This window comes from Thermobia domestica, chromosome 3 (genome assembly GCF_964235325.1).
Source record: "Thermobia domestica chromosome 3, izTheDome1.hap1.1, whole genome shotgun sequence".
Classification (NCBI taxonomy): Eukaryota; Metazoa; Arthropoda; class Insecta; order Zygentoma; family Lepismatidae; genus Thermobia; species Thermobia domestica.
Window position 1 is genome coordinate 14,529,209 of NC_137456.1, and position 22,892 is coordinate 14,552,100.

The 22,892-nt window shown below is 35.8% G+C and overlaps 1 protein-coding gene across 1 annotated transcript in view; it reads left to right on the top strand.

Moving 5' to 3' along the window:
- The window catches only part of LOC145682422 (uncharacterized), a 190,315-nt gene extending 190,068 nt beyond the window's left edge, over positions 1-247 (top strand). The window contains exon 15 of the mRNA XM_081754052.1: positions 86-247. Coding sequence (XP_081610178.1) covers positions 86-106 — 21 coding nt within the window. The 3' untranslated portion in view covers positions 107-247. The remainder of the gene's footprint in view (positions 1-85) is intronic.
- The last annotated feature ends 22,645 nt before the right edge of the window (positions 248-22,892 follow it).

The following is a 22,892-nucleotide window of genomic DNA, read 5'->3' on the forward strand; positions in this document are numbered from 1 at the left end:
TACCTACCACCCTGTATATATATATATATATGAAATACGTATTTTAGATTTATTAGTACAGGAATAATTTTATTTTTTCTTCCAGGTTTTGAATCGTCAACGCTGATGTATATTTTCACCTGTGAGATACACAACGCAAAAGAAAAGAAGAAATTAAGAATAGGTTGATCTTTGTCGAATCATGTTTTCTAGTCCTTTATTATACAACTCAGGGATTCAAATAAAACCTGCAAAAGTGTTGTTATTACATGTTTGTACCACTTAACGTAACTTCCTTTACATGTATGAAAAAGACTTGGGTAAAATTCCGGACAGAGATGTTATTGATATGATAAATTCTGAATTTATTCTGTCCGGAAGTTTACTGATTTTATATTTCTTGTATTACTATATCATGCTCATATACCGTAGGCGAAGTTTTGTACACATTTTTTTCACAATTTAATCGAATAGAGTATAATGTTTTTATATATGTGAAGTATTTTTGTATAGTGTGTTGTATGTAACCATGTCTTTTTTTTTTTTTTTGTATGACTGTTATTGATTTTTTTTTTAATTTTTTCTTTAGTTTCTGAAGTGCTTCCTTCTTTAATTCATGTAAATAATTGTGATAAGTATTTGTGAATTCATTCAAAAGCCATTACTAATCCTGTCGTAACTTTTTCACGATTTACCAAATATTTAATTAAGTTGGACAATTGCTTGCCGCTATATAGGAAAGAGATCAGTTTTCTGGGATATTTCGATTTCTACAGGAATTGTCGAGCTTTTCCACCAGCCTACCACCAAAGCATTATTTATTATTAATAGCACCATAAGTCGTACGAACCAACAACACGTGCTCGCCTACCACAGGTTGAGAAACCCTGCCTTATATTGCTGATTGTCGAAAAGTTTTGTGGATGTGATTGCCTAGTCTTTTGGGGTACTTTTTTTTTTATTTTACAAAGAAATCATGATCTGAAATCAATAAATAATTATCACTTTAATTATCATCATATTTTTGTAGTCATAATTTGAGTATAAGTTTAAACGAGGCTCACAAGAAGACTAGATTCCCTCAACCATCAAGTTTTGCGACTGAAGATGGCGTAAGTGGAAAATAAATATATATGTGATATGTGTAAATACAAAATGCATCGGTGATTAGATTCCTTTGAGCCTCGTCTCTCTCATAAATTTCTTATAAGGTACGACATAAGTCACGGAACTATTATGTGAAAAAAAATATAAATAAATTTACCTTTTGTACCTGTTGGTTGTGCGTGACACTAAACTTTCTATTGTTACTATCTTACAGTCATCATCAATTCTATCTGCTACGAAAGTCAAGAAAGGTAAATGAAATTATCGGCAACTATTCTTAAGCGAAAGAAATTAATATATGCTTTTTGTTATGTAGATAATAAACGATGTAGAGTTCATATATGGAATGTGTTTCATACATACAGTTGAACTCATTAATCATGATTTAAGATTTAGTCACAGTTTAAAATATTGAAAAAATCATCAGAAAATTTGTAATTAGTTGACCTCTATTGATCTACGCCTGTAATATTTATCCTAAAACAATATAGCTTGTTCTTTTAGTTCAAATAATTTTATATTCGATTAGAATAATAATTATTTGAATAACCAGTACTCGATTAATTATAACAGGACTGTTATATACTTACAGGGTGTCCGAGAAGTCCCCGTATCCCTACGTTTGGTTATCACAGAAATTAATGTTGGTGTAATTCTACTTTGTCTATTAGTCTTACGATAGTTCAGTATTTACGTATACGAACTATGTGTCCAGTGGATCTGTATGTATTCCTTCGTTCTGTACACACACATGGATGTTTCCATGTCCTCGTTGACATGTTGCGAAGTATCTGAGGAGTTACCAATCCAAAGGCGTCTTCCACACTTTACGAGGTGGGTCGTTGCCAAAGTGATCTCAAAATACAGTCATTGCCAGCATATCATTGTTTTCTTCCACCCACGTGCATGCCACTAACCGTTCCCCATTACATCGGCCATTGTTTCACAGCTGAATTACTCCATGTGACATTGAACGCAGGGATACCAGACAGTGCTGTCTATGATAATCCAAGCGGTGTTACCAATACCATAACTAAATCTTACAATAACATTATTCTCTGTGATACTCAAACCTAGGATTTCGGAGACTTTTCGGACACCCTGTAGATATTTTTAAACTCGATGACGCTGAGAATAAGGGATGAATATGAAGTGTAAAATATAGAACAGTATTACGTAACTTATTTACAAAATATTGCAAAGTGACCTTGTGTGTGATCTGGGTTGTCTGAGACATGTGTATTACTCAACAGTGATAACATCTAGAGATAGTTATCAATTAATATTATCTTAATATAATAACTCACCTGTAATGTTTCTTCAGTGTTTGTTTTTTAGCCTGTATTTCAATTGAAGAAGCGATCAATTTTCATCAGGGCAGAAGGAGTAAATTATTTTCCTATGCAAATCTTACATAGTTGATGCAACTAACGTAGTACGTTCTTAAAAAAAATATATATATATATTTTCGTCATATAGAGACATTACAGATGACTTACTATATTGTTATTTTGTAATGTGTGCCATACGCTCAATAAGTATTATTGTATTATGTTTTACAAGTAAAAGTGAATTACATACCAGTTTTTTCTTCTAATTTTTTTATTAATTTTACTTTTTATTTTTTCATTTATTTATTTACGCTTCCTAAGGAAGACCCTTTGGAATCTGTACAACAAAACATGTTGTTTGGCATGTTAAAGTGGGCTTGTAATTAGTAATAATACTTTAAAACTATATGTAGTTCTATATATTGTATAACATTTACAAGTTTTTATAAATATTAATACTTTAAAACAATACATGTAGTTTTATATTGTGTAACATTTTTAAGTTTTTACATAAAAATATTAAGTAATTTATAGTAAAATGTGTGTTGTTATGAAAAGTTTGCTGAATACGTTATATAAAATCAAAGTACAAACTATAATAATTTTCTTTTATTCCTTTTTTGTATTATTATTATTATTATTATTTTTGATCGATGCGATTATGCCAAATTTGCAGAGGTTTCTGCCCTTGGATTTATGGTTAAATGATCTGTAATAATTTAAAATTTTTGACACTCGTCTCTATGTTCCTTGAAGATAGATGTTGTGCATAAATCTGTCCAATATTTCAAAACTTATTTGGTTTTCCTTCTTTCGCAAAACAGCAAAGATCGCTATATTTTCCACATATTCCTATTTCCCATATTTGTACTATTGAGATTTCTTAGGTATATTTACTGTCTAACGTACTTAAAAACTTATAACTTTGAAGATAATTGACGTAACTAAGTCTATAAAGTATACTGTACTTACAGTTTTTCAAATGGCATTTTCCTTTTTATAAAATTAAAGTTTTCAGTTTTACGTCCCACAGTTATGCTTGACAACTAAAGAAGACAGTGATGATTAAATGAATGAAATGGTGGTATGAAGGAAGTTGGAGGAAACGAGTGAATCTTGAGAAAATCCACGCACGAGATCTGTCCATCACAAAGACATCTTGGTACGAGCTCGGATCGAACCAGGGACTGTACCACTGAGCCACCACGGTATTTTTTCTTCCCTTTTTATAGACTCGGTTACGTCAATTATTTTGGAAGTTATATTTTTTTGAATACGTTTGACAGAGGACATACACATTTAAGGAATATCAACAATAAAATATTCAAAAGAAATAGGAACATGAAAGAAAAGTAGCAATCTTTACTACCAGAAGAAAGAAAAAATGAATACTTTTTTGAAATATTGCTGGTGTTTATACACTGTATCTGTCTTCAGGGAACGTGGAGGTGGGTGTGAAAATTTTGAATCAGTGCTCCTTCACTTTCTTTAAATAACTGTAATAGATTTGTTTCTGAGAAGTTTTATACTCACTTGTATATAGCATTCCTTAACCTGAAGTTTATTTTTCCTCATTCATGCACATTTTCTATTTTTATTTATTTATTTCTCCTTTGAACTTACGTTTAGGGGTTTCGAATTATGGACAAAGATTGCTAATGTTAACAGGATTGAACAAGGGATATCAAAACTTTTGTTCCTCAAATAAATTTTACTTTTTTTAAAAAAAAAAAAATCTTTATTTGATCTTTCACAGCATATTACTGCCTGACAAGGATGATTATCTTGATTCTCCGAAGTCTAAATAAACTCATTCTAGAATAAGTTGCGGTGGCCGCGGTGACTAGTGAAATTTGTGGTGGAAAAACACCGTGTGCGTGGGTTTTCTCGGGGTTGTCCCGTTTCCTCCCTATTCATTCCACCATTTCATTCATTTCTCACAATCACCGTTTCCTTTAGCCTAGCCGTCAAAATCGTGGAACGTAAAACTTAAAGATTTCATTTATTTATTTATTTATTTATTTATTTAAGTTTAAGAGACGTTTATTTACTTTCATTCTCCAACGAACTTTCTTAGATTATTTTTGTAAAATATATACTAATTGTAATACACTTAAACTAATAAAGAAATAATTAAAATCTTTAAAACAGTGTAAATTTGTACCGATTCGTTTTCAAAGAATGGAACAGTTGTTATTGTTTTATTGTCACATAATGCCAGTATGTGTGGTATAATGTTCCAGTGACATACACAAGTCTGATTGCTGTATTACCATTTGAGTTCCAGCGAATTCAGTAATCAAATTGTTTTGTGTTATTATACACGTAATTTTCTTCTGAAACCTTGAACGTATGGAATTGGTGGGGAGGTTCATTACGTCTTTATATATATATATATATATATATATATATATATATATATATAATTTCTTGCATCCTTCTCTCAGGCTTCAACAGCCCTTTGGGTTTAATAAAGAGTCTGGTATACTTTGCTGAGCCTAAACTGGCTTCCAGTTTCACTAACGATTCTTATAATTATTATAATTGTTAAATATAATTAGATATCTTGCTAAAGAAAACTGCTCAAACATATGTTATTACTACTCATAATGGAACCCTTCATTTAGCTTAAAGAGTCTTAAGAACTGTTAATTAAACGGTCGTTAAGGTGTGACATATTTAATTTTACTCAAACTATTTTATATACATAAAGTGAAAATTATTACTTTGTATTTACGTAGAAATTCACTTTCTCTAGATTTCCAAACACTATCTTTATTGCGACCGTCTTCGGGAAGGAACTTCTATTCCAGAAAATATTAACTAGTTCACAATGAAAACAAGAGACATTAATGAAGATCAACAGAACTTACACTCTTGTGGATCGGAAGTTACCCCGTGAAGATGGCTCCCATAGTAAGGATAATGGTTGAAAAGTTGGAGAAAGTGAATTTCTACCAAATACAAGATAATAATCATCATTTTATTCATAATCGCTAAGATATTTGTTGAATGATAGTGAAACAAACGGTTAACCTTTTGACTATCAATAGGTGAAGCTGAAAAATTAGAACAGGAAAAGAGAAAATCCGAGAAAGGACAGCACATTAAACGTTTCATTAGAGAGACATCTAATATCTGTAGTGAAGCCAGGGAAATTGAATCATTAGTTTTAGAAACGAGTGAAAGACATTTCACCTTTTCCTCCTTTGTTAAAAAAAAAAAAAAAGTTTCATTGTATAGTATTTTATTAGCATTTTCTTTATTAATATTTGTGAGACTAGAAATATATATATATATATATATATATATATTCGTGGGCTTCCAATGGGATGCGTTCCTGAGTTTTCTAAATATTTTAAGTATGATCTATGAAGAATCAAAAATTTACTTTGTCGTTGTTTTTGTGTGTTTAATCTTTAAGGAAACATTTAAATATGTCATATTTTGTTTTACATGTACGCTGTATAGTCTTATTGAGTTTTTTTCTTTTTCCTGTTTCTTGAAATATTGTAAGGATGATACCAGCAGTATCAGCCTTTATATTGTAAATATTTCTGACCAGTAGTTGTATATTGTAGATTACATACCTTTGTAATTATTAATGTAGAAAAATAAAATCCTATATGAAAAACATTTTTTTATTTTCACATGAACATCATTCTCTTTCTGAGGTGGTTGTAATGTGACTTCTTGTAAGGTTTAAATGTGATATCTCTTTCTTTCTACATTATTAGACTTATAACACAAGAAAGTTATAGTTTTAATAGTTTTACAACTTGAATAAAGAGCTGAGAAAAAGACTCATAACATGCTTCGTGTGGACTATTGTGCTGTATGAGGAGCAGAAACGTGGGTATTACGCAAAAATGATGGAAAACGACTAGAAGCTCTCAAACTGTAGGTATGGAGAAGAATGAAAAAATGAAATCTTTGAGTTTTACGTCCCACGATTATGCCAGTTAGGCTAAATGAGACGGGGATGATGAGAAATGAATGAAGAAAGTGGGAGGAAATCCGAAGAAACCCACGCACACGCTACGCTGTTTGTCCACCAAAAAGTTCACTTGGCGGGAGCTGGGATTGAACCCTGAACCCCATAGAGATGAACGCTTTACCAGTGAGTCACTGCGGCCCCCTGGAAAAGAATAGAGAAGATTAGCTGGTTTATCCGTAGGGAGCAGGCGCGTCATCGACGGAGGTTATAATGCAAGAAACATAAGAATAAGAATCATGGATAAATGAGAATAGTGCAACAAACCTTTGACATCGTATTCACTCATTTGAACTGAAGCCCTTGTAATGATTTGATACTGGTAACATTAAACTTCTAAACATAAAATACTGGTTTCCTACATTATACAGGCATGTTCCGACAGTGGGAATTATTACGGTATCTCAGGCAATCCTCCTTCATACGCACTCACACATTTTAATAGTAAAATTACTATTTGTTTGACGGGTTATTCTTAACCAGTACCAAATATGGGATAGATTTGTTAAGAAAGTCTGCAGATATGGGCGGTAAGTCCAGTAGCTGAAGAAATACTATCATTGCTTCGATGCTATGTCATAAATAACATCAAAAAGCAGTGATTGCCTCGTGATACACACAATTTTAGGAAACAGTTCGATTTTTTCTTCTTGAGTGTGGTTCTGTCATCAGTACACCATTTGAAGAATCAGATTTCTTTTTTTTTTTTTAAAAAAAAAAAAAGCTTAGTATATGGGAACGATCTTATACCTAAGCAGCACTTTTTTATCGTCAGCTAACCTAACCCGCATTTGATGTAAAAGGGACTAAATACTTAGTGAAAATTCGATGGGATTGCTGTAAAATCAATTGACTTTTTTCTAAATTTACGAAAAATATGCTAATATCATAGTTGTTCATGCCCAGATCTGAACTAAATCAGTACGCAGTTTCGCTTTCATTTGTTTTCATAGTTACAGTCTCTTGTTTTGGACTTAACAAGAATATAAAACAGATTCAATACCTCTATGATTGTGTAAAAGTTGTTTCAAGTCCATTCGAGACTCTTGTTCAAGTGTCTCGAACAATACTCCTTCGAACGTGTAAATTTGAGGTATTGAATGATCTTGTTCAAGCTTTCTTCGATCGTCTACAAGCAGCATTACTGATTATGTAATGTGATACTACCGCGAATACCGAGATGGTATAAAATAAATCAGCCTCAGTGCGACGTCTTTGCATATCTTTTCTCTTATTTCAGCGGCGCAAAACTGTCTTGAACATTGAGGGAGGCGGGTAAGACCATTCCGCTCATAAACTTTTTTTTTTTTTTTTTTTTTTTATAGCGATGTTCAAAATATTTATGAAGTTGAAAAACAATGCTGTGGAGGATCAGGGAAGCAGAGTTGTCTTCAACATTGAGAGGTGGACAGAGGCTTATTCTTAGGAGACATCAATTTCATCTCACTTTCCGTTATGGCAGTCAGATACAAATTATCTCATTTTTCTCCAAAAAACACATTTCAAATCGGATTACTGGACGGGACAGTCCCCCAGTTCCAAGATTGAAGGGACATATCCCCCCTCATCCCCGCGGTATTTGCGCCGTGCTTATTATAGCTGTATTAAAAATACAAAACCAGAGGACAAATTTTTCCCCCTCCTGCAAAAAAATCCCGTGATTATATGAAAAAAATCAAGTCACGAAATCTGAATGTATTTTTTTTTTTATTTATTTTTTTTTTTTTTAAGTAGTGCATAACGAATAGGTAGCTGCTTGTGAAAGTTTGTCTTCTAACTCGAATAATACAATGGAAAATATGTCATCCATCTTCCATCAGTTCCTTAATGTTCGTGATCGTCTCATCACATTTCATTTTGTCTGCGTTTTCCTAACTAGAATTGTTTTCAAAGAGATACAACTGTTCAGAAACCTTTGAACCAACGAATTCATATTAATGTGTATTTCATTATGTCTTACAAATACAAACTTACGGAAACATAGACTTCACCATTATATTTATCGTAAAATTCTAGTCCAATTTGATATATTGCGTAACCATCTTCCTATTTTTTTTTTAAAAAAAAGGAAATAAAAAAAACTTGAGCAAATTACTAGATGACCGATTTCAAGATGGTGGCCATGATAGCATACCCTCAAATAAATGTCTACTTCCCGCTGGTGTCGGTTAATGTGTTTTTGTTTTTCATCCCTTTACCTGTTTTACAAATAAAATGAAATTTTCAAACTTGAAATACATTGTTACGGTTTATTCTGATCAATCAGGTTTTTGGCCATTGAGGCCGTCTTTATGGATGGAAGCACTTTAAATTTCGCTTACGCTCGTTTCTTGATATTCCATACTTCTCTGCCAAGTTCGGTCAAGAAACTAGATTTCGACGTCGATAAGTTTACTTGTAAAGCAAGAAAACTATGAAATACTGGTACACAACCTTCTTGAAAAATTGCGAGGATCAAGGGTGAAATATTTATTTTTAAAATTCATTCACTGTCTGCATTTCCATTTAATTTATTTTTCTGAAAAATTATCTGCTAAAGCAATGAACAAGGTGAGCGTTTTCATTTTGCAGATGGAAAAACGTTAGAAAAGCAAATAGGTATAGCCACTAGAAATGAAATTAAATCTTTTAGTTTTATGTCCCACGGTTATGCCGGTTAGGCTAAAAGAGACGGTGATGATGAGTAATGAATGAAATGGTGGAATAAAGAAAGTGGGAGGAAACGGGAGAACCCCGAGAAAACCCACTCACACGATGTTTGTTCCCCACAAAGTTCACTTGACGGGTGCTGGGATTGAACCCGGGACCCCAAGCACCAGAGTATAACCACTAGACCAGCAGGGGGAGCGCAATATATATGCTCTACAGACCTTGGTGCAAGTTAGTTGTAAACCTATGGCCCCGCTCCACCTAAGGCTGGCCCTGCATCGAAACTCGTTTTTGGTATAAAACTGAAACCGATCTTTAAAATTAGAACCGATTTTTGGTAGAAAACGGAGTTAGATCTTAAAAACTAGATTCATTTTTTCTAAAAACCTAAAAACCTGTTTTTGTTCCCACCACTAACTACAATACCCTCCTTGACTCCCCAATCCTCAAACATCAACGTTATTAAATATTTATTTTTCCATTCCAAAGCAGTTATATGTCCCATTCTCAATGACGGAACTCAGTACTAGTAACCATTGATATATCAGAATCACAGCTATTTTGCATGTTAAAGGTGGTCCCACATATTGATCAGGCAGTTGTATTTTCGTAAAATGTTTTCATGATTTTGATAACAACCTGTATATCTTTCCGAAGAACATTATTATTATTAAGGATGATATAAGCGAAATGATTGTGGAGGTGTCGGAATAGAAGATTCAACCGCCATTGATATTCCAAGCAATTTGTTGAGTGGTCTCCACCAAAGATTCTGGACAAAAATCTCTAACGGTATTCAGTGATATTTAACGACTTTCCTTGTGTATTTCTGATTATAATTTTTCTGTTCAAGCGTATACTCCCAGATTCAAACTTCCCTTAATTCAAATTATAGGTAAATATATAACAAATAAAGTATTAAAATCAACGCATTGAATAACAGTGTTCTGCTACAGAATATAACAGAACATATTGAAAATAAACATTGAGGTTGCAATTGAGATTAAAGATAACAAAAGTTTTTTTTATACAGTATAACCTCATTAACACGAACTCGCTTAAGCCGAATACTCGGTTAGGACGAACAAAATTTCGGTCCCGGCATCGCTGTACGTTATCTTATAGGAAGTTTTATCGGTTAACACGAATTTCGGTTAGCACGAATTACGAACTAATTTTTAGTCCCTTGAGTCAGTAAAGCTTTTGATTTAACGCGAACTTTCAATCCTTTGTTGTTGTTTTTTCAGATCATTTTTCTTATTTCAGATTTCACTCCAGATCAGTTTCTGTCATACACTATTTATACAGACGAAAATTGTCTTGTAAATAAGAGAAAAAAACAGAAACAGGTATCTTTCCTCTCTTATGAGGTGTTGATTCTGTCTTCCGTCAAGCGCTGAACATGTAGGTGCTTGGCAGACGAGCTGGCGTCAGCTCGAGACAAAACATCTTCTCTCCCCTGTAATTCCAAACTGGTGACAGCAATTATAAATACCTTTCCGTTACTAACGGTACTCACCCTGCTAGCGGAGTTATCAATTTTATAACTTGACCTGGATTTTCTGCGTGGAAACTTTTTTTTTTTAATCTTCGAAGATAGGATAATAAACTTACTGTAGTGTTTTCACTTTTCAGAGGATGGTACCGAGACCGAAACTAGTCTCGATCTCGATCTTAACTCAAATTCGAGACCGAGGAGTGCTTTTCGAAATCGAGAGGAGACCGAAACTCTCAGTTTCGTCTCGATACAATTCTGTGGATGGTATCAAGACAGAGAATAGTCTTGGTCTCGTCTCGAATTTGGAACCGAGACGAGACCGAGACTACTCAGTCTCGTCTCGATACCATCTCTAGTGTTTTCTATGACATACATAATATTCTGTAGTGATATGTATAGTCTGTATACTGTAGTGCGTATGTATGGAAAAAATGTATTCGAATAATAAAATTTGGGTCCCCGGTTAACACGAATTCTTTTAACACGAACTCCTGATTTTTCAGTCCCTTGGGATGCGTGTTAACGAGGGTTTACTGTATATATATTCTGTAGCCTAGAACATATATCGGCAGAAAACCTGAAGGTTTACAAATTAAAATTGCAATTAAATTGATTATTTCACAAAATTATATTTTACACTGGTGTGCAAAACGTAACGATAAAGTTAAGTTCCGAATCCTGGTCTGTGACTCCCAAGTAGTACAGAGGTTGTTCAGTCTACATTTGGCCAATTTCGACTTACCTAAAAATTTAGAAGAATCCATGACGCCAGGTCCGTAAGTGCTCGATGTGTTTCCCTTGGTTCCTAACAATAGCCCGACAACGTAATTTCCACTGTAATAGGCTTCTTTGGAGAACTGGGAGGGGAATCTTGTCCCATTCCCTTTGCACAGCTTTCCAAAGTCCTTCCACAGTTTTCACACTCCGTTTTCCCCAAAGCCCGCTTCAGCAATCCAAATCCACAATAGTCCATAGGACTTGCATCTGGAGATTTAACAGGTACCTCATTGAAAGGTATCACCTGTATACCACGTGCCTCCTCCATCTCCCTGTAGAATGCGGGGGACGATCGTGAGGTATGTGATGAGGCCTTGTCCATGTGAATGCGCACCAGATTGGCATCATTTCCGTACATTGTTGGAATCTCATGCTCGTAGATCGGCCGAATGATCTGCTCCTGAAAATACTGCAAATTTATTTTGCAGTTCTTCGCCACCCTACAAATCTTCAGTTTACCTCGGTAACAGTAGACAGTAACGACCATGAACCCTTTTGGGAGGGATTCTTTACAGACACGGACCCACCTTCTGATGTTCTTGGCGCCTTTGTCTCGGTACATGATGGCTCTCGGTTTGCCGCAGTCGAAAAGGTAAATCCATGCTTCATCGAGCGTTACGACGTACATCCACCTTTGTTTTGACAGATGCCGTTCGTACAACTTCCGGGCGTTACACTTTCGTTCCTTTTGGTCGGCATTCGTGAGAAGATGGCCGCGAGCTTTCATGACTTTTTCCAGCTTGAGTTGATGGTGTAACGTCCGGCTCAAGTTCCCAAAGACACGTCAAGACGATTAGCCATACACCTTTGTGTTGGCGGATTTTCTTGCTTTGCGAAGTTTCCTCTGAATGGTGAATGGTGCATTCCCACTTCCTAGGCAACTTCATTGGTGATCCAAATGGTGGAGCTTCGTTGCCCTTGTACTTTTTAATAACATTTTTTATTCCACTTAAACTGATGTTGCAATCATTCTCTTGCACTGTTTTCTAATGACAAACACTAAAGTGGGTGTCATAAAGAGCCGCAACATAGCCTTCCCAAAAGCGGCTTAGTTTGGGCGGCATTTTGGTCACAGAGCGGAAACCAACACACTTGGAAACAAATTTAACACGACACTCACAACGATGGTCCTGTTTTGTGTGTTATTGTCGTCCGCGTGGAAAAACAACTCCGTTCCCAGGAAGCCACTGCACAACACTGCAGGACGCCACGAGCCAGGTCGGGTGAGTCCATTCTGCCCGGGAAGGGGAAGGAACGAAATCGGCCAAACGTAGGCTGAACAACCTCTGTACTAGTGTTGCCACAAGACGAGACGGGACGGGACTTCAGGCTATCTCGTCTCGTCTCGTGCAAAGCATGTCTCGTCTCGAAAAATGTGCTCGTCTCGTCTCGAGATGTTCTGTCCCGTCTCGTTTGTCTCGTAAAGAATATAGCGGCATACTATGGGAACGAAAGTAAAATGTAGCAGGCTGCAGCATGCTAATCAAGATACAACTAAGTTGCAAGTATTACCCAGAACACACAAGACAAAAAATGTCACGCTAGCTACACCGTGAAGCCTTCACCTTTGGTGTATGTGGTAGTCGCTTCGATCTCGGTTAGCCATGTGAGCTTTGTGGTGAACAAACATTGAATGTTTGTGGGGACCGCGGTGGCTCAGTGGTAGAGCGTTCACATCTGGTGCTTGGGGTCTCAGGTTTGATCCCAGCCCCACCAAGTGAACTTTGTGGAGGACAAACCGTGTGCGTGGGTTTTCTCGGGGTTCTCACGTTTCCTCCCACTTTCTTCATTCCACCATTTCATTCATTACTCATCATCACTGTCTCCTTTAGCCTAACCGGCGTAACTGTGGACGTAAAACTCAAAGATTTCATTTCATTTCATTTCATTTTTCGAATGTGTGTGTTTTCTCGAAGTTGTCTAGTATCCTACCACTTTCTTCATTCCACTAATTTTCCCATCATTATCCATTTGGCCAAAGTTGCCTAAAGGACTTAAAAATAAATTCAAATAAGCTCACAAGGCAAGGACAAATAGTTTACAAAATAGTTTACGAGGCTTCTCGACCTTGGCTTCCTTTTTTTTTTTTTTTTTTTTTTTTTTTTTTTTTACATTCTGAAACATTGAAATTTGTTTCACCAGTTTCAATACACGAATATACAGTAAATTGCTTATAGGTACGTCGAAGATGATGACACTAATGTCAAATAATGTTTACACGACAAGCAAAGATCGATGTAAAGGTGTCACCATCCCCTACACTATCGTATACTATCAGCCCACTTGCTTAGAGAGAGAGAGAGATGGAAAGATATATAGATAAATAGAGAGATAGATATGTGTGTACACTTTGATTTCATATATTCCAGCCTTTAGGTTTCACAGTGTTAACCCATACCAATCCAAAAACTACTTTCCATTTTAGCATGTTTACATTTGTTGCAATTATTATTTTTTTAATGCTCGGAACCAGGAAAGTATTTGATTGAAATGTTATATGTTACTGCAAAGTAATCTCTACTTAAAATGCCATAGTAATGGGAGCTGAACGACACATCGGGGCGGACGAAAGAATGTTTGGGGCCAGTCTTCACCTCCATGGTGTAAATCTGTTCTCATAACCGCGGGATGTGTGCTCCTATGTGGTGGTTGCCCCTTTTGTGTAACAAACTCACGACAGTACACCCAGATTAGCTAGTGGTCTAAAAAAAGTTGATTTTTGGGTGGCCATTTTGGATTAAAGTTTCTTATATTGTCGTGATCTATTCACAATCATACAACGTACATCTTCATACCAAGCCGAGCGGTCTGCGGCGATAGACCATCGGCTTGAAGGCCCCGGGTTGAGTCGCGGAAGGGTCATGTGTATGGATTTTAACAGCATTTGTTTTTTCGTATTGTGTCAGGGGGGGAAGTACGGGATAAAAGGATTTCAGTCTGAAAAAATTGGAGAGAATATCCTCCCCAGGATACTTTCATGGGAGTAAGGGATTAGTAAAATTATGGGATATACATTTTATAGCAGGTTTAAAAATACGGTTTGGGTATCCTATTTCTTTTGTGATCATTCTCATGATATTTTCTGCTTTCAACTGAGTTCCATGAATATTATACCAAATGCTTTTTACACTCTGCAAGAAACCATTTCTGAAGATAATTCAGGTCCTAATGAATATTATTCACTAGGAAAGGGAAGTATTCCCCTCCTCTCAACATGGAAGCAGAGGGCAATTTCGCATTCTGGTCAGATCAAACATTTCCGCGTAACAAAATGAAGATCCCCCTGTAAAACCTCTTCATCTAAAGTGTTATTATTAGTATTATAAATTTGCTGAAAGCAAACAATTTGAAGGGTTCGTCGATAATATCTTTGCTTTCTTTGTCCTTCGCCCGCCTTCCAAACGAAGAGGTGAATTTTACAACATGACTGCTGTATAATAAGCGAGCGATTGGTAAAATGATAAAAATGTGTTTTTATATGTATGTATATATGTGTGTGTGTGTGTGTGTGAGAGAGAGAGAGAGAGAGAGAGACAAAGAGAAGACAAAATTTTAGTTGCAAGATGACATACTTCAATTGCCGTTTTCGGTTCATATAGCGAAAAGAATACCGCCACAAGAGAATAAAGACAAGCGTAGTCTGTTCTGTTCTTTTCCGCCATCTCAGCCAGAACTTTCAACTACAGCCTGTAATGAGTGTAGACCTTACCCAGTTTTCAAATTGAATAGATGGTGGTGGTAGTTCAGTTTCTTGACCTTGTAAAAATCTTCCCTGTCTTTGATTTTGTTTGTCATCATTCCAGCCAGAAATGAAAACAATGAGAATTCCTTAGTTCACAGCAAGGGGAATTGGGGACAAGACATTAAGGATGATATTCCTGGAAGCTCATGTATCACGATTGTTTCATTCAATAGAGAGAGGATGCTTTTCTATGAAGGCTTTTCAACATGTTTTCTCACAAAGGGGATTTTCCTTTTGCAATCTATATGACCCGCCAGCGTTTCCATTTTCGAGACACGAGAAGAGACGAGACATTTGACGAGACATCCCGCCTCGTCTCGTTTTCGAGACGGGACAAGTAGTCTGTCTCGTCTCGTGTCTCGTCTCGTTTACGAGACTAGACGAGACAAGACACGATAAATGTCTAGTCTCGTGGCAACACTACTCTGTACAGATTGGCGAAACTTGAACTATACATGGAAAATAACCCTACAGTATGATACGGGAAACAACAGAAAGAATTGTGATTAGAAGAACAAATATACAGTAGAGACTCGATTATCCGAGCTAATATGGACCGGACTACCTTCGGATAATCGGAGCTCGTACAGACTTTCTGAAAAATGAAGGTCAGTACTGCACGTACAGTAGTAGAAGCGCATGGTAAACATATATGGATATATGATGCGAAGCACTGTATTTCTTGTTGAGTTGAGTGTACTTGATTTTGAGTTTAACGTTCCTTTCAGCAGAGAGGCTATATGAAACATGGACCTACTCCATGCCGTAAACGTCGCCAACACTTAGTAGCCCACTTGCGGGTAATCGTCGATCGTCAATATAGAGACGAGTCGAAGGATTGCCGCTAGTGTCCCACTGCCGGCAGGATTTCATCGAGTCAAAACAGATATCTCGCGTCGGGGTGTTGAAGTTACCGCCGCGTCACAGCGAGGACTTCGTTTTGGTTCGCGCTCCTTCGATTCGCCGCGGAGAATCGCGAAGGGACCAACACGAACAATCGACAGTCATGTGCATGCGGTTCGTATTATATATTATTTTTACCTGATGAATTGTTCCTAATGTAAGCTCCAGGGGTCAAAAATAACCTCTGTTTCAACATCATGAAGTGAAAAATCTTCAGTGTGATAATTGTCTGAATTTAGGTGGCAACTGTCGTAGACCATTAGAAAGTGAGTATGGGAGAAATACAGTAATATACACGCGTCATTTCGTTATAAAATTACATGGCGAACGCATTTTATCTTATCCCAAACAGTTATATCTGATATATATACGGTTAAAAGCGCACCCTGATTGACCAAATTAAAAAGATCTCTACGATTTATCACTATACAAGCGACATCTCCTTCATCGCTTCCGTGGCGAAGTCGGAAGAACACCCGCCCAGTAATCATAAGGTTGGTGGTTCGAGTCTCTTCCGCGGTACTTTTTAAGTGTTTTTGACTCAACCTATTAACGCCGGAATTATTTTTTGTTTTCAATTTTGGTGAAATTAGTAATTTTGGCTTATTTAGGTGTGAAGACCACGCATGAGAAATTTTGAGTTCGTGACGTAAGCGGTTTCGTTGGGGTACCCCGTGATCATATGAACACGCTAGGCGTTTAAGTAAGCACTTTCTGGTAACATGGGTATATGAATGCCCTGTTAAATTATTCAGACATATGTAAAAGAAGAAAAAAAAACATTTATTGTCTTAGAAACTGCTACAAAATAGAAGACAAAATAAGCATAGTATTGGGATTATGGAGTTGTAGGTTATGAAGCCCATTATCAATGGAACTTCACCCAGGGAGCCCGAAAAAAATTCAAGGAGGGGGGCATTCCATGATTGCTATATTACGTCTCGTATTTAATATAAGTGTTTTGCTATATTGCGTATATATTTGCATGAGCTAGGGGGTCCCGGGCCCCACCCTGTCCCACCTTTGTGTGTACATGGACTTTATGGAATTAAGAAAAACTGTCAGTGTACGTGCAAGCCCTTATTGTATTTGAGACATTCCATAAGAACTGCTTGAACACATGGTACTCCCATGCGCAAAAAAAATTGCGCGTATACTGTAACTCAAGATTTTTCGCATTTATTCCATTTTCCTTACATTTATGGGTAAAATTCAGTTATTAGTATGTGGAGATAATAGAATGCAATCCATCTAAGGAGATATTTCCAAAATATATAATAAAATAATAAAACTATAAGCAAAAAACAAAATTATGCTCGGTTTTGTGTATACTGGCAACGATGATTTCTAGGGATTTTTTCAGTAGCAGATCACAATTGCGGAGGGAATTCAGTAGGGAATCGAGAAGTTGGATCAAGGAATGGATAGTGGACTAATATGTTGCATTTATTGGTTAAAACCTAGTGTGTAGATTGCCTGCCAAATATAAATTAGCTTCTGTAACTAAGATGTCGTACGAAAATATAGAATTAAACAGAAAAACTCTTATCTTAAGGTTCGAAGCGATACGCACCATGGTTATGAAGATTATTTCTTTAAAAAAAGAATGAACACAACGTAGCTTCCGTGGTTAGGTGGATAGAGTGGCGGAGTCGTATTTATTTTATGATTTTGACACCACATCGAATCCCATCCCATCCCATCCCATTTTTTTTTTTTTTTTTTTACAAAACATTATAATTTTCATGTTAATAAGAACCGAAGCAATATAATAAGGACAACTTACTGATATTTTGCTGTAATGACGTATTTATCCAGGATTAGAGAACTATTGTTAATAGCTATTGTTTTCTGTTCATGTTGTTGTATAATTTCTCTCATCCTGTTTTCTTGGGGAAAAAACAATTTTGTCTCCAACGAAGTGTGAAGGATATATACGGACAGAAAAAGACATCTTAGTACCAAATGTGATTTATCGTGATGAAGTGGACTAGTTTGCCATTAATAAAAAGAAAAAAATTGAAGTTGGCTTTTCTTTAGGTTTTAGCTAAAAAGAAAAAAAAAATTTCTTTATAAGACTATACTTTATGAGGCAAGGTGTCTGATCATACAAACAAATTTAGCTAGAGAGTGAAAGATAATTGTTTATGCAAACATTTTACAGGTTTAGGTGCGTGAAACACCAATACACCATGGTCTCGCTTATCCGACCATCCTTTGTTCCACATACCATATGATCCGATATATCATTGCAAATAGCACCAATCGGCAAGAAGATCTGCAAGTTGTGGTCTTAATATATTTTTCATGCTGTCTAGTCTATCGCCTAGCGCGCCCGTCTACACCTTGACTCATAAGTCTATCATTCAGTGCAGACACGTATCCAGGTTTTCTATTCGGAGGGGGCCCAACACGAATCCTCGTAAGCACGTAATTCAAATGTTTTTAAATATCAATAATAATAATAATAATAATAATAATAATAATAATAATAATAATAATAATAATAATAATAATAATAATAATAATAGTAATAATGCAACAGTTCTGTACCTCTCTTAAACTTTTTCCTACTTTTCATTTATAAACCGGTTTATTTTGGAAACTGCATTATAGCACAAACAAAATGAAACATATTTTCGAGAGAAATGTAACTAAAGAAAACTGTCTGCTACGTATATCACATAACAAAAATAGCAAGAAGACATGGAGTGTATCGTTCTAATATATTAAAGTTAAAAACAGAACGGAAACGAAATGTTAATCCTATTTAAAACTGTTCTTTAATTCCACCTGGTCAGTGGCGTATTTACGATTTTGTTTCGGGAGGGGCTTTGCTAACTTTCAGGGGGGGCTTTGCCTGGAAATGTGAAAATTCTGCAAGATATTTCATTTACTTTACTATACTAAGTAAGATTTCGTGGGGGGCTTAAGCCCGGAAGCCACCCCCCTAAATACGCCACTGCACCTGGTATAATGGCATTATGGTATGTTCTTAGAATTATAACAAGACAACAGCACATTGCCCAAAGTTTGGACACTAACTACTAGTAAACTGATATAAAAGAACCTCAAAAGGGTAAAGGCAAGTTTATTAAAAAGTGCTTGAGTTTCGGAGAGAGACAGCTCTCAGGCTCTCACGCTGGATACGTCCCTGATTCAGTGCAGTGCAGTTTGTTATAAAACATTATTATTAGATGCGTAATATGTAAAATTATATCATAAGTTTTAATTTTAATAGGTCTTTTCTTAACAAATCCATATTATCCAGCGTTTTGCCTGCCTGTTTATGTCGGATAAGCGAAACTCTACTGTATTTCCAAAGCTAGCATATACATGAACTAGAATTGTATCGTCCTAGAACAGACAATAGTCTGAAATGCTTATATTAAAAGGCTGGAATAAAAAAAGCATAAGTACTGATTTGGAAGCGTGAGAACAAATTAAAAACAATTCAATATATTTCCTAGGTATCAGATTATCATCTTATTATGTCGATGTGTATTCTTTTTTAAACATAGTTTTAAAAGTTATACCATTCGCAATATTCCTGAGGAAATCGAAAGAAAAACTCCTAGTGCCTCTTATGGCAAAGCGGCTTAAGTGCATGGTCCGAAACCGATTCCCACGTTAAGGTATAGATAAAGTTCCCGTACTTCAAAAATGCAAATCCGGGACGCTACTAAATTACAAGAATCTTTGAAATGCTTAAAACTGAAAGAAGTGTTGAATACTAATTTACTTTCCTCCATTAGATAGAGTTGTTCAAGTATTACGTTATCATATTTTTATTCATTTCACTAGATCTTCCAAGGACGCCAATTTTTTTTAAATTTGGGGGGGACATTCAAATACAGAAGATATATATATGAGAATTTTAAGACAAATTACACTCAAATAATGCCAAATATTGTATATTCATAAATACAAAGGAGGCCTACATGAGCTTTGAGCGGGCCCGGCCCCCCAGGATCGGCGCCCTTGGCTTCTTCCTAGTTAAGCAAACGTAAGCAGATGATTTACTCCCTCCCCCTGGTAAGCAAAATTGTTTTTTTTTTTCCTCAAGTTCTGTTGTGTTTCGTGAAATAACAGCAGGAATTTCCTGATTACTTAACCATCTAAATGAATGTTTTCACTTAGAGCCATCCCGTCGATTCGCGTTGCCTAGGACTAAAATAAATTAAGGCTCAATAATGAAGATGAGACTTCAATATCAAACATGAAGAGACATGTGGATCGGAGATCTGTCTTTGTTCCAACTTTAATTTTTTCAAATCCATGATGGGAAATTATATTATGAGTACAATTTTCGAAATTAATAGTATACAATCGTAAAAATATCTTACAAAACGATGGTTTATTGCAAAATACTTCGACTCAAAGAATAAATTACAAGTAATAAACTTGTTACTTTTCCTGAAGTCGTGAATGAGACGGAAGCTGCCGAGCGTAATGCTTGGAACGATTGCCTCACTTGTTCTTCCTTCCCGTGGCGCAGCCTTGATTCGACTTGATCCTAAACGTATTATTCAGAAGTCGAAGTCGGAAGATGTTTCTCATTTTGCAAAACACTCTTGGTCGATTACAATCTGCCTCACTCGTGAGGAAACAATCCCATGCCGTAAGCGTCGGTGGACCACCGATAGGCAACTAGTGACATGTCCCCAAAAATTGGCGGTCCCGCAGCCAAAAATTGGTCCCACTTTCGTTTTGAAAATTATACCACCACCGGCAGAGAAGCGACGGAACGCCAACGAACCACAAAATTATTCCCCTAAAATACGTTAAATCGCCTATATGCGTAATTTCTTTGCATCAAGATGAGTCTAAAAACATTAAAAAAAAAAATAAAACGAAAGTGCCCTGAGCTGGGCGTGAACCATCAACCTTAGGGTTGCTAATTGCGTGTTCTTCGGAATTCGTCACGGAGGCGATTATGAAGACACAGCTTGTAGAGTGATAAATCGTTGAAGTCTTTTTAATATTTCTAATCAGAGTGCTCCTTTAACCGTGTATATTTGAAGACAACTGTTCGGAATCAAATCAAATGCACTCGTCATGTAATTTTATAACAAAATGGCAAGCGTCTATTTATTTTTTTCATAGTTCTCCCATATTCACTTGCTAGTGATCGGCGATAGTTGCCAACTAAATTCATACAATTATACGCACCCACCTCAAGATTTTTCACTTCATGATGTAAAGGCAGGAGTTACTCTTGACCCCCGGAGCTCAAATATTGTCCTTATAATAACAATTCGTCAGGGAAAAATAATATATAATAATAACCGCATGCACGTGACTGGCGATAGTTCATGTTGGTCCCTTTACGATTCTCCGTGACAAATCAAACGAGCGCGGACCAAAATGAAGTCCTCGTTCTTACGTTGTGGTAACTTCAATACCCCCGATTCTAGATATCTGTTTCGACTCGACGAATCCCTGCCACTAGTGGCACGCTAGCGGCAATCCTTCGACGCGTCGCTATATCGACAATCGCCATTTACCGGCAAGTGAGCCACTAGAAGTTGGCGACGTTTACGGCATGGGGAAGCTAATAAACAAACAAACAAAAAAAAATAATAATAATAATAATAAATCTAAAGCCTTATAAAAAAGTTTTCTGAAAAGTTATATCTAGCAAAATCATTTGTTGGTATTCCAGAACTGTGAATTCACCTTTATTCATAATTTACTTCTATCGTAGTTTTGATATGAGAATGATATGTCTGAAACTAACACAGGTCATTAATAATTTTTTTTTTTTTTTTTTTTTTTTTGCTTTACTCAGATTTAGCAGTTTTACTTAACAGTCAGTCAATTTGGATCTGTGATATCAGAGTTTTAGAGCTTTCCTTAATTTTTTCATCTCTAAAAAAGTTTGCAACTAACACCATTAACGTATCTCTTTCGATATTTCCATATGTAATGGCTTGGTCACTCCCAGTATATTTCAAACAATAAAATATTTACGGTGTCTTACTCCATTAATCCGAACTACATTTTATATCCAACAACTCTGTGCATTTTCCCTTAAATCTGCAAACTTTCTACTAGGTTAAAACTCAGTATTTTCTATTTTCTTCCTTTCTTGCTAAAACGAAAGTGTTCTTTAGACAACCTGGAATGATGACTCTATACTACATTAAGTTGCATAGGGCATTTTATGTAACATATCACTTGACAGTTGGACACTTTCTTTTTATATTGAAAGCAACAGGGATTAAGTCCTTCTACACTTATATGATAAGTAAACACATTCTTTTTGATTCGTGGAATTGTGCCAATGCACTAGGTCCAGAGAGTTTTTAAGATAATAATAATAATAATAATAATAATAATAATAATAATAATAATAATAATAATAATAATAATAATAATAATAATAGTTATTATTATTATTATTATTATTATTATTATTATTATTCTTATTATTATTATTATTATTATTATTATTTTATTATTGACTTAGGTTTTCCTGAATATTAAGCAATATTTCACAAAAAGCTGGTATTTTTAAACAAATGTGTTCGATATCAAGTTTTCATAAAAGTAGTCACTCTCTCCTATAAATAATTTTAGAGGGGCCGCGGTGGCTCAGTGATAAAGCGTTCACCTTTGGTGCATGGGATCCTTGGTTTGACCCCAGCTCGCACCAAGTGAATTTTGTGGTGGAGAAACACCATGTGCATGGGTTTTCTCGGAGTTCTTCCGTTTTCTCCCACTTTTTTCATTCCACCATTGCATTCATTTCTCATCATCACCGTGTCCTTTAGCCTAGCCGGTATAACCGTGGGTCGTAAAACTTAAAGATTTGATTTCAAATAATTCCAACCCAAACAGTTGCAGGAAGTATGTCATTTCGAATAAAACAAACCACTCTATAAAATTCTGAGTATTATTATTTTTTAT